General features: G+C 38.8%; 1 protein-coding gene across 4 annotated transcripts in view; it reads left to right on the top strand.

Moving 5' to 3' along the window:
* APP (amyloid beta precursor protein) overlaps positions 1-14,781 on the top strand; it is a 222,842-nt gene that overhangs the window by 182,811 nt on the left and 25,250 nt on the right. For all 4 annotated transcript variants that reach the window (XM_066977765.1, XM_066977760.1, XM_066977753.1 and 1 more), the window contains one exon: positions 11,166-11,387. In XM_066977765.1, coding sequence (XP_066833866.1) covers positions 11,166-11,387 — 222 coding nt within the window. The remainder of the gene's footprint in view (positions 1-11,165; positions 11,388-14,781) is intronic.

Below are 14,781 nucleotides of genomic sequence, written 5' to 3'. Positions count from 1 at the left end.
TAAGCTCATGGTATTTACTAAGCCGGTTTTGCCACCTTGTTCGCTGTCTAAAGTATTTTTCTAATGATTTAAATATGACGATAAGATACCATTGAGCTGTTTGTTGGAGCAAGGTGATGCATTCTGTTTATGAGGGGAATCAACCAATGTCTTCCTTTACTATGTTGCATTTTAATAGGCAAGGTAGTTGCCAGCAGCACCAACAGTTGTATCATGCTGAGACTTTGTAAGTTCTGCACACTGTTCAGCAGCTTGGAAGATCTGATGAGCCTCGGTTACTACTCCAGGTTGGAGACTCAGCTCTATCAGCTAGTAAAATATGTCTTTTGCTGCAGCTTCGGAGAAAAGGAAAAAAATCCAGGAAACAGATCCAACATCTTCCTCTTCTAAGCGTCTCTTATTTTCTGTCCAGCTTATTTAACTGTCATAGAAAATTAGGCAGAGAATATAAGATGATTAAAATAGATATAAATGCACTTCACTGACATTGATGTTCTCAAATGCTTTCATTAGTAGCATACTATATCCTCCCCATCTTTTGTAGCTAAATGGTCTATTGTATCTGGTCATGAGCACTAATGTTCTTTGGGAAAGATATGAATCCTGATTTTGTGTGCACAAGCCTTCTTTTAATCTCACAAATATTGTGAAAATGACTACAGGCAGTAAAGGAACCAGCTTTCTCCAGGTCTGCAGATACAGTGAAAGAGATTAATGGCTTCACAAGGCTTTGGATTGGGGTGGTTTTGTCATCAGGGAAAGATATAGGGTATCTTATTTTTAATCTGCTTTTCAGAAAATTGATGGGAATAGGAAGGTCTCACAAAAGTTTATTAAGAGAATATTTTTCCGTGTTTGAAAAACACTGTTCCATTTCAGATGCACATTTCAGAAAGTTGGCCTAGTGATCCAGGTGTTAGAATTGGAAAAGAGGAACTTCTGATAATAATTACTGACTTGCAGCTTATGACCAAAGTAATTTTTAAATGTTGTGGGAGTGGCACCACAGGGTGCCTGCTATTCCACTGGATAATTAAATCTTTCCATTCTAAATAATTCATCCTTTAGCAGGGGAAGTTGTTTTGATTTTCTTCAGGATCCAAAGGCTACAGCACTTTCTCCTGTATTGGTAGATCTTTCTTGAAGTCTCTATTCTGCATCCTTTCTGTTACCCTAGCCTGAAATATTTTTTTTAATTTAATATTTTTATAATTGCTTCTGCCATTATACTTCAAGGAATTAATAAATTAGGTCATCATGTGCAAAATTTAAAATGTCATTCTTTCATTAGATGGGTAACAAGTCTGAAAAAATCTTGAAGTTGTCCAGCTTGCAAATATGATCTGGAGAAGGTTAGCTCGGAAGAACCTGACTTTGCGAATGTATAGCTTCCATTCGGCTGGAGAGGCACTAGCTTGCTGAAACTCTGCCCACTCATGGAAACGTCAGTATGCTTAGTTATTGAAACAGATTCTTGATTTATTGGCTAAAATATATGGGCAATTTAATTCATGGATATGTGTGACTATAAAAGGCAAAAGTTATATTCGAAATGCATAATGTAGAGGGTCCACGATTGATCCAAAAAGGTTTTGGAGTGATGAAAGGTCTGCTGCACTCATCTGTCCCAACCTTTGTCAATTAATGGAGACCAAATCAGCTCAGCCAAACTCCTCTTCCTGTCATCTTAAATAGTTACTGATGTTCGTGTCCATGAGTGCTGAAGCAGCCCAAAATTGAAGGAGCACAATCACTCCAACAAGAGCTTCATGCTGTTGCATGACAGATTTTCTTTTCCTAATTACTTGGTTTGGAAAAACAGTTGTGTCATTCTGTGTTAATTCCGCCTAAGATCAGAATCCTAATAAGCAGTGTAAGGTTGTAGAAGTGAATTAATCATCTTAATTCTTAAGTGCTAGCAGATTGCAGGTATCCACCGAGAACCAGTTACACTGTTTGCAAAAACTGTATGTATTTGACATTCTGTTTATACTGCTAAGGGGTCAGTTGCTGTTGCAAAGTAAGTCTTGGGAATTGTTATCCAGAGGAATTTCAACACTGAAGTCTGAAATGCATAACCATAGGCAGGCATCTTGAGGGGCAGGGCTAAATATGCCTCTAATGGCAATGATGTGCTCAGTTTTGCTCTGTTTGAGCATGACTTCCTCTTTAGTTGTGCTCAGTGACAATTCACAGGTACTTCTTATGGTCAAGAGTATGTGATGTATTCTTGCCAGGCAAGTTCTCATTACTGGGATAGAGAGAGAAAAGAATTGCTGAGGATATGTGACTTTGCAGAACGTCTGGATTGATGGAAACGTGGCAGTAATCTCCTAACAGTTCAGTTCCCATGCACATGGGATTACAAGTGAAGCAATTTTTCATCAGCACAGCTTTCTCCTGCTGTGCGATTCTCATATGCCTAATTTAATTGAAAAATGTGTTTTCCTCAATAGTTCTTGCTAGGTGGGGCTGCAGTCCTCTCGCTTCTCTGCTTCCTGCTATTAGATTGTGGATACGAAAAATGCTGTAAAAAGCTGTCAGAATAGGCCGTACCCCACTTAATGTATATATTTGCTCTGTTTAATGAACAGGTTTCTTTAGAATACTCAGACAACCCAAGTTAAATTTAGCCCATCAAGGGCTAAAACTGGAGTTAATAAATAGGCAAAATATATTTTGCCTGAAGCAGATGCTGTACAGTTCAGCTTAGGTGAATTCTGATTTAGATTACTACAAGTGAGTCAAATCTACGATGCTCTCTTATGACCAAGGGAATCAGGTACAACAAATTAAAAGCTTGTTAAAAGCTTGAAAATATCAGGATTTATATTTTTTATGTATTATTTAATGGTTTCCAAGATGCCTGAAGAGCTCGGTACAGATCAAAAAATTATGTGGGATTTGTACTCTGACGTGTAGAAGTATTTACAGAAAATAATGGGTAACTGACTTCTTCCACGTGTTAGAAAGAGTTTTAGGTTGTACCCTAGTTTTGAGTTTTACTATGTGTTATAAGGGTGGCAAATAATCTCATCATCTTTATCAGCAAATAAGGCTGATATAATTAAATACCTTACAAATAAATCAAGTAAATTATTTTTATATGAAAATATGACAATAAAATTCTTTAACTGTTTTTCATATAATTGCTTTTTTAGGGCAGTTTCACTTATAAGCCTTTTAACTTAAGTAATTACGTGTACTTGGGTGGAGTATTGAATGCTGACTCATCTGCCTATTTTGAAGCAATTCATTTCGAATTTGACCCAATTATGGAGTCAAATTTAACTTGGAGTTTTTAACAGAGTGCCGTATGTGGATCAGAATGACGATATGCAATATATGTTCGTGATCATGGGACAGAGTGTCAATTCACTTTTTTCCCCAGGTATTTTTTAGTACTGTTTTGTCTAAATTGGTGTTAGGTTTCCATCATCTTACCCAGAGAGAAACGTTTCACATACTAGAACTCTGTGTTTAAAACATTGGGCTCTGTTTACAAAAAACTATGTTCTATTCAAATTTATTATGGAAAGGAGTGCTGTGATATTGAAGTAGGGGTTTTCTGCATTTTTAATCCTGAGCTTTTGAGGCTGTGAATGGTGAATTATATTTCTTAGACAAGATTATTAATTTAACCAAGTTTAATGAGGAGGATGTGAGCAGGAGGGAAGGAGACAAAAGAACTGGACAAAAAGGCTTGAAGTCATGAAAGGGAGGAACATTGTCTTTCATTTCTATTTAAGTACTTTTTTTTTCAGAGATAATGCAAGCTTCTGTTGTTATTCTATCCCACAAACTTTAATACTCTGCTTTTAACTAAAGGGGAAATGCAGTCATGAGTTAGATGAATGGCTATTAAATATTTAAAAAAATTAGAAATATGTAGCTACCTCTAGCCGTATATCAATATTTAATTTCAGCTAATAGTTAATTTATTTCGCTGTTATGTAGCGAATGGTTTATAGTAATTACAGTATTCTTTCACTGAAGGTAAAGAATGCCATACCGGCCTTCTTACAGAAGAAGGCAAAATTTCAAGAGGTTTATGGCAGGCTCTGGAAAAAAATGGAAGATGGATGATTCTGGTACTTCCTTGCGGTAGTGGCGTGAAAATTCTCATGTACCTTATGAAACTCTCCTCAAACCTCCCTGAAATCACACAGCCACGTACAAAACTAAATTTGCATTGAGGTCCTTCTCTAATGAAAAAACTAGTTCTTATAGAAATTAATCATTACAAGGTAATAAAGCAAGCTTGTAAGTGTTTTGCTGAATTGGATTTTCCAAGCTTTCTCATGCTTTGAACGCTGCTTACTACCAGAAAATTTGTTATAACGTGATCTGCCCACAGGACAATTAATCTGTATCTAAGTTAAACATTTTTTTTTTTAATGATTTAAGTCAAATACAGTCTGCAAATCAAATCTAACTGGAACATTATTACATGTACCTGTTTACAGGAGGAGACTTATTTAGGTTGCTTTCCTTATGTGATTTGGGAAGCATTGAAGTCCATATATGCTGAAAGAGCACAAGCAGCAAAAAATTGAAAAAATGAAAGTGATTAAGTTGTGATTTATATATATATATCTTAGAAGCATTATTTTTATGTTACAGACATTCTTTTCAATATGGTTCTAAATACTAGTCATTCTCAAGTTCAGAGGTGTATTTCCTTTAAAGTTCAGTTCTTAGACAATGGGGTGTTTTTAAAGGCTATGGAATGGTTCTTTTTTTAACTTGTTTCTAGGAAAAATTTCTTAAGCCTGCTGTTTCATGATACTTTAAAATGTTTCTTTTCTGAGAACTTGAAAAGGCTTTTTAACTTACTGAAAGATTTTCATACACTTAAGACATTTTTGAAGTCTGAAAAATACTGCTGCCTGTTACTTTTGCCTTAGTGTCTCTAAAGGACAGAAGGTAAGAACTATGAAATACTGTTTTCCATGTTTCTTGCTCTTTCAGTCTCAGTTTCACCCTAATAGAGATGTGTTGCACTATAAAAGTTTCCAGATAAGAAGACCTGTGGTGTAATTTCTCAGGCTAGCCTACCCAGCAGAACAGAAAAAGATTAAATCTGATGGGGTGATCGCATTTCTTTGTCAATATAGATCTGAACATTGTAGGTTGGGTTCATTTACAGTACTTCGCAGGACTGATCTAGCACATTTTTCTTCTATCATCGTCTTCAAAGCATACAGGTAAAAAAGCCGCTCACACCTTCAAGGTATAGGCAGGTCACTTCCCATAAAGTTCTCGGCAGCGTTGCTCTCTAAATTATATTTGACTTGTACTATTAAAATGCATTAGTTCAACACTGAACACCACATAATTGTGTTTTGCAACTTGATAATGTCATAATTATGACATCTAGTAGTATGTTGCATTATAATCTTATGATACTTGATTCAGCAAGGCACCTTAGAGTAATTAAATGCTAGGAATTCAGTGGAGCTTAGCTCTTTCTGGTTAGGTGCAGACTTCAGTGTGATTAGATTTAAGCATGCGCTTGAAATTTCCTCTAACTTGAGCACGGGCTGGAGGAAATGTCCACTCTATTTCCTGGCATATTCTTTCCTTTCACCTCAGAGGAGAAAATCCTACTTGATGCAATAAGTTAGTACCCCACAGGATATACAAGTGACTTGCATACCTTTCTAACTTTGTAGAATTTGCATTCACTGCAGGTACAGACTGCACATTGGACCAAAAAAGTTACCTCTCAAATCCCTATTTGTGCTCACATTCTCACTTTACATTTTGGAGCTGCTTACATAAACCCTTATTTAGAGTGTGTCTCAGTAGAGGTGACTTATGGAGAATTAGATTTGCTTTCTGAATGTGAAATACATCTGTTCATTTGCATTAAGTTTGTGGCAATGCTACCTGCATAACTATTGGTTAGAACTATGTATTGTCAGTTTATATAGGAGCTCTAATATAAATGCAGGTATTCAGGTAAATAATATTTTATTTTGTTTTAAGTATTCACCAAGGCAAAGCCCTTAAGGAGGTCTTGTTTTCATACTTCCCAGTTTGGGGGGTTTTGATTCATATAGCTGACAAGATGCAGACATTCAAATTTAGTTAAAACCTGACTACATTACATCTGTGCAACTCCTTTGGGCACATGCCTGTGTTGAAGATTATGAACTGTGACATATTGAGTTAGCCCATGAAGTAGGTACACAACTGAAAGCTGCATCTAACCATGTTACATCTTATCACGTGCCTTATTATAAATGATTGTGTAATTGTTCTTAGTAATCCTAATTGTGACATAAAACATTTGCATGATATAAACTTTCTTAAAAGTAGTGTAAGATAATATGCATGCACATGCAAATGAAGCAATCACTATGACTCAGGCACATAATTTCTGCCATCGAGAAAAATAAGGAAGTTTCTGACACTTTTTAATTTGTCATTTTGAAAGCACATGCTCAAAAGCAACTGTAATTTTGGGAAAACCACATGTTCAATTCAGACTCAATGGTGACTGATAAGATGATGATTACGAGGCAATAAGACTCTGCTCTTGTACCAGTTTATTTGAATTGGCTCCCAAACCTGTGTTTGCTGAATCAATATGCATTCTGTCACGTAGATGTGGTTTTAAAAGGAAATTTTGGTCTTGGGGTGAAACTATGGCATGTAATTTGATGGTGTCTTAATTTGTATTTAGAAGAGGTGTTTTGAGTGCATTTCTTTTTTAAACTGGTTTAAGACCTTAAATTGATTTATAGAACTAACAAAATTGTAACTGCCAATTTTCAAGTTGCTTTTTAAGCAAATTCAAGAGTCTTGCACATGATAGTGAAAGCAGAGCTTTTTGTCTGGTAGATACCCTCCATCAAAAGAAAACATAGCAAAGAAATGCTGTAACTACTTTTGGAAATTTTAAATAATTAACTATGAACTAAATCATGATTTGAAAGATAATTAATGAGTTGTTTATGTTCCAGAGTAGCAAATAAAGATGATTTGCATTAAACTTCCTCTCATTGTAGCTATGCCATAGGGCTGGGTTAAGTATGAAAGAGTCCAACATTATAAACAGTGTTATACACCAATAAAAAGTAGACAAACTTACAGTGACAAAATAACATGTTTTTTTTTACTGCTGTAAGACTCGATCACCTCTTTTAGGATTTGACATGGTCTTTGCTATTACGGTGCACTTAGCAAAGCCTATGTAGTAGAAGTATGGTTTAGGGTCATTGCAAATGAGCTGCTTTCAAACAAGCCAACATCCACCAGAAGCTTTTGTAACAAATTTTATTTTCTTCTGCTCCTTCTTTGGTTTCCACTCTGTTTCTCTTTGCCAGAGAACAGGATAAGAGTGGTCTTGAAAGGAGGTTGTAGTGGTATTACCCTTGTATCTAGTTCCCCAAAGATATTTCACTTTAATTTTTCTCAATGCAGCTGTTTAGTGATAATAACCCATGGGGAAATGCCTGCAGTGAACCAAAGAATGAGTGAAACTTCCTCAGAGATGATGGTAGGTCTGAGAAGTGTTTCACTAAAGTAGCAGAACTGAGGCTCTCTTTCATCCTGAGAAAGAGTGGTTTGAGTGTCTGAAGGGGACTTTCTGCACGTCCCAGGATTCATGTTGGTAGAGCAGTGGTGCACCCTCACACCAAATCCAGAGCTACTGGGAGATTTGAGGTTCGAGCTGAGGGTGGTTTTTTCCTGAAGTCATGATCACTTTTGAGCACAGGCTCTCAAAACAAAACAAAAAAAGTTTCAACATCCTCCTTATTCTTCTCTGGCAGGACTTAACACAGTGTTACAAGGAGATAATGGGCTGAGCAACAACAAGTCTATTACAGGAAGGTTGTCATGGGGGTTTTTGTCCTGTTGGTTTGAGGAGAGATGAAATTTTGAAAAGCAGCCTAGAATCTGTGTATTTTCAGCACCTAATAATGAAGACATTCACCACACAAAGAAAAACCCTGGAACAGTCTTGAATGCACATCCTAGCCTCCAGCTGCATCTGTACTCCCTGCTTATTTAGGGAATTGTCTTTTGCAGGGTGGGGAAATTGAATTGGCAACTGTGAGAAAGGGAGGGAATGCTTTATTGATGGGTAACAGTGAGGCTGTATGGCTTTCCATTAGCGTAGCTGATGATTCAACTAGACATCAATACTCTGAACAAAATCAACACTGAAAAAATTGATCTTGGAATTTGCCAGCTAGTGTCGATAACTGGAAATCCTAGGGCAAACTTTTTTTAGCAGCTCAGAAATTGAAACAATTATTTGCAAATCATTTACTCAATGCAGACACAGATGCCTTGGTCTGATGGACTTGAGCACAGTTCCTAAGCCAGGAACTTCTCATTTCTCACTATAGTTCAGTGCCTGATTCATTGTGTCAGATGGGCTGATTCATTTTGGCCATTGTTTCCCTGCTTGTAAAAATGAATGCAATCATAATCTGCTTATTGTAATATCTGCCCGCCTCACTTGAGCTATTGTGCGGGTCACTTCGTGTCTGCGTTGTGTGCTGCAGCTGAGTGGGGAACAATGGAGCCTGCAGGCACCGGTGCCGACTTTCTCCCATTTGGGCAACACTGAGAGATTTTATGTACTCATCCCTCCCAGCCTGTAGCCACGGGATCATGATGCGAGTCAGGTGCCCCTCTCCATTAGCCTGGTGGGCCCAGCTATGCCCAGCTATGCCTCCCCCTTGAGCACGGTGCCTCCCTCGCAGAGGGCAGGTAGGTCCTGCTCCCTCTGCTCCTTCCCCTCCCCATACCGTCTGTCCTTTCCTAAGGGCAGGAGCTGTCTGCAGGTAACACAGCATGCGTCAGCAGGAAGGAGCAGGCAGGACAGGCAGACAGTTGCTGTGGCACAGGGAGTCATGGAGGATCAGCACCGCCTGGAAAAAAGGGGTGCCTTGGGCACAGCACCCCCAGCGCTGCTCTGTGCCACTGCTGCATGGGCTGCAGCCTCTGCAGCTGCCCTGCACAATCCCCTAGGGACAGGGAGGACAGTGGGAATGGGATGAATTGCAACCTGATGTCTGAAAGGCTTTCAGGTGCTAAGACACTCGATGCTACTCACTTCTCTATGGTCCATCATAACCTGGTATCATAATGTGCTCAGCGGGTATTGCCCGTGACTCCCTGCACAGCACTGGGAAATCAAGCTTCTCACTCAGGCTGCTAACACCCAGCTCCTTTTTTTTGTAAAGTCTCCTCTTCCATAACTAATAAAAATTAACATCCATCATGTGGTACAGTGTCTGCTCACAGTATTGAGTTGCTTTGGCTGTGTCTCCTCTGATACAAGGAGACGTTTTAATTTGATAAAGGATTAGTGTAAATGCAGTGGGGAGAAAAAAAATTCAACTTGCCTTCTGAGCTGAAGATTTATTATGTATCTTATAAAATAATATTGTTTTCAATAAAGTGAACATGAAGGGAAAAACAATTCAGTGTTCTGCAGGCTTTCTGTACTGTCCTACTAAGTCATTCTAATGAACAAATTCAATGACAGAATTGAATTTTCTGTACACATTAGCAGTAACGTTGGCTTACTGTCTACTAACGCAATTACTGCTTAAACATGAAAATAGGTTTTAAGGCATCGGTTTACAAGATTTAAGACCTATCCTGTCCCCAGGGCTCGCGTTACAACTTTTGTTTAGTTTTGATGTTCTGACTTTGGTGTACTAAAAAAGTGTGGCAGAGAACTGCATCAACTGTCTGACTAAGAGATGGTCTTTAAGAGACGTTGCAGAGCAGAGCCCTCATATATCATCATTGATAAAGGCAGTGAAGCAGTGCCAGCTCTCATGCTCTTGAGTTGGTGGGGATTCTTACTGAGGGCTACTGCATAGGTGCAGTATGGTGGTACGCTGTGGTATAAGCTTGAGAGGCAAGTAAAATTCAGAAGATTTCACTGAGGGTTCATATAAAGCTCCGGCGTGCGTAGAAATGTAGATGCAATTTCTCACTGACGATACTGGGAAATGAGAGGGCCCCTACAGAGTGACAAAAAGGGTCTAGAAGTGAAGTGGTGATTCCTGTCCCTGAATTGCTACAGATTTCAGATATGGATATGAAGCAGTGACAGTGAGTTGGTCATTAATGAAGGGAAAAGAGAAGACAGTCTTAAGAAAAGCTTTTATATTGTCAGCTGTCATGTGTGTACATGTGTGCGAGCACTTGCACTCTAGTAGTGTAACCTTTACGGTCTTTGATTCAGAACTATTTAGCACTTTAACACCTGCGTACTAATTACATTAACGCATTATTAGCAATTACTTGTTATCTTCTTCATAGCAATTGCTTGCTTACTTGAATGTGGTCTTGTGCACCAAGTTCCTTCGAAGTGCATCCAAGTAATGCATTGCCCCTACAGGGGAAAAAAAAAAGAAAAAGACAACAAAGGGGAAGATCAAGAATGGACTAGCTTTGATGTGAGAATGGAGTTGGAATAATCAAGCACACACAACCTCCAAGCTTATTTTTAACACTGAGTTGGATAGTCTGTCCTGTACAGCTGATGGAACTGGAAAGTGCTTTCATTGTTCTCACCTTGCTGTAGTCAAAAAAAAAACAAAAACAAACAAAAAAAACCCACTAGATAATATTGCACAGCTTTAGATCCTGGTAGCTTGTAAAACAATTTGCCTATAGATGCTTTTTACAATTTAAGATTATTAGAAAAGAACCAGTTGAGTATTAGTAAAGTTACATATGTTAAAAGAGCAAATGTTTTTACAGATTCAGTGTTAGAGTAAGCCCAATATAATACAGTAAGTGTTGTGGTGATTTAGGATTTAAGAGCAATGATGAGCTTTGGATAAGTGAGCATTTAAGAGGAAGTGGAACTAACAAAGATGTTCCTTCCTGTGGGCATGTTAACTTATAGGAACACGCTGAGCTGAAGGAAATGGAAGCACAGCCCTGTGATCTGTGGTGTTATATGAGTAGAAGACAGTATTGAACAGTTCTGGTTGATGTTTAAAAGAGGTGCTTAGTTTCAGTGCTCAGCACAGAGTTTTGATGATCCCAAGCGTTTATGTTTTTCTTTATCATAAGAAGGCAGAATCTCATGACAGTAAATTTCTACTCTCATTACACTGGAAATAGGTACTCAGAAATGCAGACTCTTTCAAATAATTTCTGTGTTCATTTCCTTGCAGATGAATTGCTTCAGAAAGAGCAAAACTACTCTGATGACGTTCTGGCCAATATGATCAGCGAACCTAGAATCAGCTATGGAAACGATGCTCTCATGCCTTCATTGACGGAAACTAAGACCACAGTTGAACTTCTTCCAGTGGATGGAGAGTTCAGTCTAGATGACCTTCAGCCATGGCATCCCTTTGGTGTTGATTCTGTTCCAGCCAATACTGAAAATGAAGGTATGTGCAATACTGGGAAAAAATACAGAATATGCTGAATTGAGTTTTGTGATTCCTCTTTCACTTTATTCACTGAAAATTGGCATCTTTCTGATGTAAGGAGGAGAGAGGTCTTGACTCTAAGTTTAGAACTGGTCTGCCAGCCATGTCTCTTTGATTGAACAGAGAATCCTGGCTAAACTGACAATGTAGACACACAATAAATTTCAGAGTTTAACTTACTTCTCTTTAAAAACAGATCAAAATGCAGTCCAGCAAATTGTGAGTGTCTTATAAAATACATGAGGATGAGCTAAGGGAGATAAGTTGTCAGACATGATAGAATGAGTAAAGGCTGGGGGGTTGTTTTTGGTTGTTTTGGTTGTCTGGAATGTGCTGCAGAAATTTTTCTGTGTACTCAGCAATGCAAATGATGACTTTTTTCCTGAGGAGTACTTTATGTTGCTCATGGGCTAATCTACTGAAGTGGCTGCATAATATTTTAATAATTTATGTGTAATCTGGAATTGATAGTTCACTTAGGTGCCATAACCAATTAATCAGAAACATAAGGAACTCAAGGAACTCTGATCATGTCATTCAAGTTCCTCCTCTTGTGTTTGTTTTCCCTTACCAGTTCAACTCCACATTCATTAGTGCTAAGCTAATAGCAATAGTGAAGGTTTGTTGCTGCAAAAGCGCTAGTTGCATAAAGGCTGGAGCTACAGAAACATTTTTTAATGCAGATCTGTGTTTTGTGGATCAAAAGTATCTGTGATGCACAGACATTAAAGTCTTCCATGCAATCTTTTGAAACCACTGGCTTAGGCTATACCTGCTCTCAGGGTAAGTTTTGAGCACCTACCTTACACAGTTCTCCCTCAGTTAGTGCTTTTCTCCTAGTCTCACTCCAACATGATGCATGAGAGACTGTGGGCAGCTACATGCTTGGTGACAAAACAAGGGATGTGGATGTGGATTTGTCAGGTCCAGTGTTGGTGCCAGCTTATATCAGTGGAGTCAGAACCAGTTTTATGATCAAAACAGGTAATCCCCAGGCTAAAGACATGGCTAGGATGTGAGCAAAGGTCAACTAATAAGTGAAATGGAAGCATACCAAATATGAGGGGAAGAGAAGAGACTGGTCAGGAGTGGAGCTAAAGTCAGACCACCAGGAAGTCAGTGCAGCAGGTAGGGCCAAAGAAAAGAGCTGAGAGAGAAGGACCAAACTCAAACGGACTGGCCAGCAGCAAGAACCAGAAGAAAGTAGCTTGTGACAAGGACTCTGGACTTATCTGGAGGGCAGCTGCAGGCAAGTGATGCGCTGAGCAGTTGAGAGCAGCTGGCTGGATTGTGTCAGGTGCTGGCAAGTAGCACAACCTGCTGACCAGGCTGGCAGGCTGAACGCCAGTCTCCCGGTGAGTCAGCTGTGACTCGCTATAGCGCAGTTGCTGAGGCTGGCTGCCAGGAGCAGACCATGGTCCAGCTGGTGGCATCTCCCCTACAGAAATTTTCCAGTGCAGCTCTCACTGCAGCTTTTCCCATAGTTTCAGTATACAGTGCATCTATTTCTTTGCCTACTGCCTGCTTTCGTGAAACTTAAGGGGCAAAAAATGAGCTTCGAGATCTGTCCACCCAGCTTTCAAAATGTACCGATTTCAGTCATCAAGTTCAGAAGTTACTAGGTGTTCATGTGCACTCAGACATATCACAGTTTAATCACACAAGCCTTTTTTCCCTTCAGAAACTAAACTAAGCCCAGAATTTAATAAAGAAAGGTACATACTTCAGTGTGACACTGAATCCCTAGGCAAGTATTCTGAGCATGGTTATCCTTTTAAAATGTATGACAGCAAATAAGAAACAAAAACTCTTCTGCCTTGAATAACATACTGTTTAATTACAAATCCCTGTGTATTTTAATGCATTACATCATTTGTTGCAGCACTTCTTAACATTTACTGTGGGAATATCTTTTAGCTCTCATGACTTTAAATTGGTTTTGTTTGTTTGTTTTTTTATATCAGGATTGTTTTTGTCATGAAGTTACTGCAGGCAAACAATTTCATTAGTCCAGCCGTTATTAACGTTTAAGTCTGCACAGTAATAAATAGAAATCATTTGATGACTTTAAACCTCTGTGTTTCTTGTTTCCCATTTGATTTCTCTGTCATCTATCCAAACCACACTGTCAAATAATACGTGTTGCTAATGTCATAATTTCTACAATACCTTCTTTTTCTCTTTAGATGCCCTCTCTGTACCTTTGCCTATAGTATCAAATGGGAATTTCACAGCCTCCTATTTTTCCTATGTGTTTTCCTCCACGGCCATGGCCCAATCCCAGGCTTTGTTTAAATGGCTTCCCAAAATTGGTATTTGTTTTGTTATAATTTGAAAGTAGCAAGAAGTAAATAACAATTGAAATAATTTTCTCCTCTTCTTCTCCACCTAGGGTCTCTTTGCATAGTCTGTTTTTTATACAGTAAGTTCCCCTTGTGCCGGGAAGTTTTTGTACTATATGCAGCATTGAACAAGTCAAGTTCAAGTTTCAAGTTCAAAAAGCATGTCCTAGAGAAAGCTCAGATACTGTAGAGCAACTATATGGTGCAGTTTTAATGATGGTCAGCATCTCTTGCTGCTGGTAGATGCTGAGCATGCGAGCAAAGGTCAGAGAAACGAGGGCCTCAGCGCCTGTTTGCTTGGGTGAGGGCTGAGGGGGCTCAGCACCATCAAGCAAACCACAGCATGTTCCAAGGGAAGGGCCTGGTGTCTGTGAAATCTGCAAAATAGTAGACTACTAGAGGACTTTGAGATAGCAAACAAGTTGCTAGCTCAGTTGTTGATACTGCTTTGGTCTAGTTTGAAAGCTGAAGTCAAGTTTTTTAAAACTGATGAACACAAATCCAGCATCCTAACAGCTCAGCACTTGCAGATAGGTTTCTAGATAGAATGAGAGTCCTCACGATGAAGAGTTTTTACGCTGTATAGCAATAGGTTTATTTAATCCAAGGCAGACACACCAGGTAAATCATTTCAAATTTGCATTACTGTCAAAACTTTCTAATGGAGCCATTGCTGTCTGAGAGGCAAAAAACAGATCCAAGAACAAGCCAGGTTAGGAACTGGGATCCGCCCCATCCAGCACAGTCAGAACAGTATGGTCTGTTTTTAATGAACTGTTCATGCCTAAATCAAAATGAGACTGTGGAAAAAAGTGGAAGGAAATTCATCCATTAAGTCTTACTTTCAAGGTGTCCAGTGTCCTGCATACAAGTGATGAAGATAAAATACTGCAAATAATGCCTTAAATTTGTCATTGATTCCCATGACTGTTTTATTCCATGGCCTAATCCCAGGTTTCACCCAGAAATATTAGTAACATGTTGGATTGATAAATTGCCATATAATCTTA

The sequence above is a fragment of the Anser cygnoides genome, chromosome 1 (genome assembly GCF_040182565.1).
Source record: "Anser cygnoides isolate HZ-2024a breed goose chromosome 1, Taihu_goose_T2T_genome, whole genome shotgun sequence".
NCBI classification, from domain to species: Eukaryota; Metazoa; Chordata; class Aves; order Anseriformes; family Anatidae; genus Anser; species Anser cygnoides.
The sequence above is the reverse complement of the archived record's forward strand: the minus strand, read 5'-3'. Positions and strand labels throughout refer to the sequence as shown.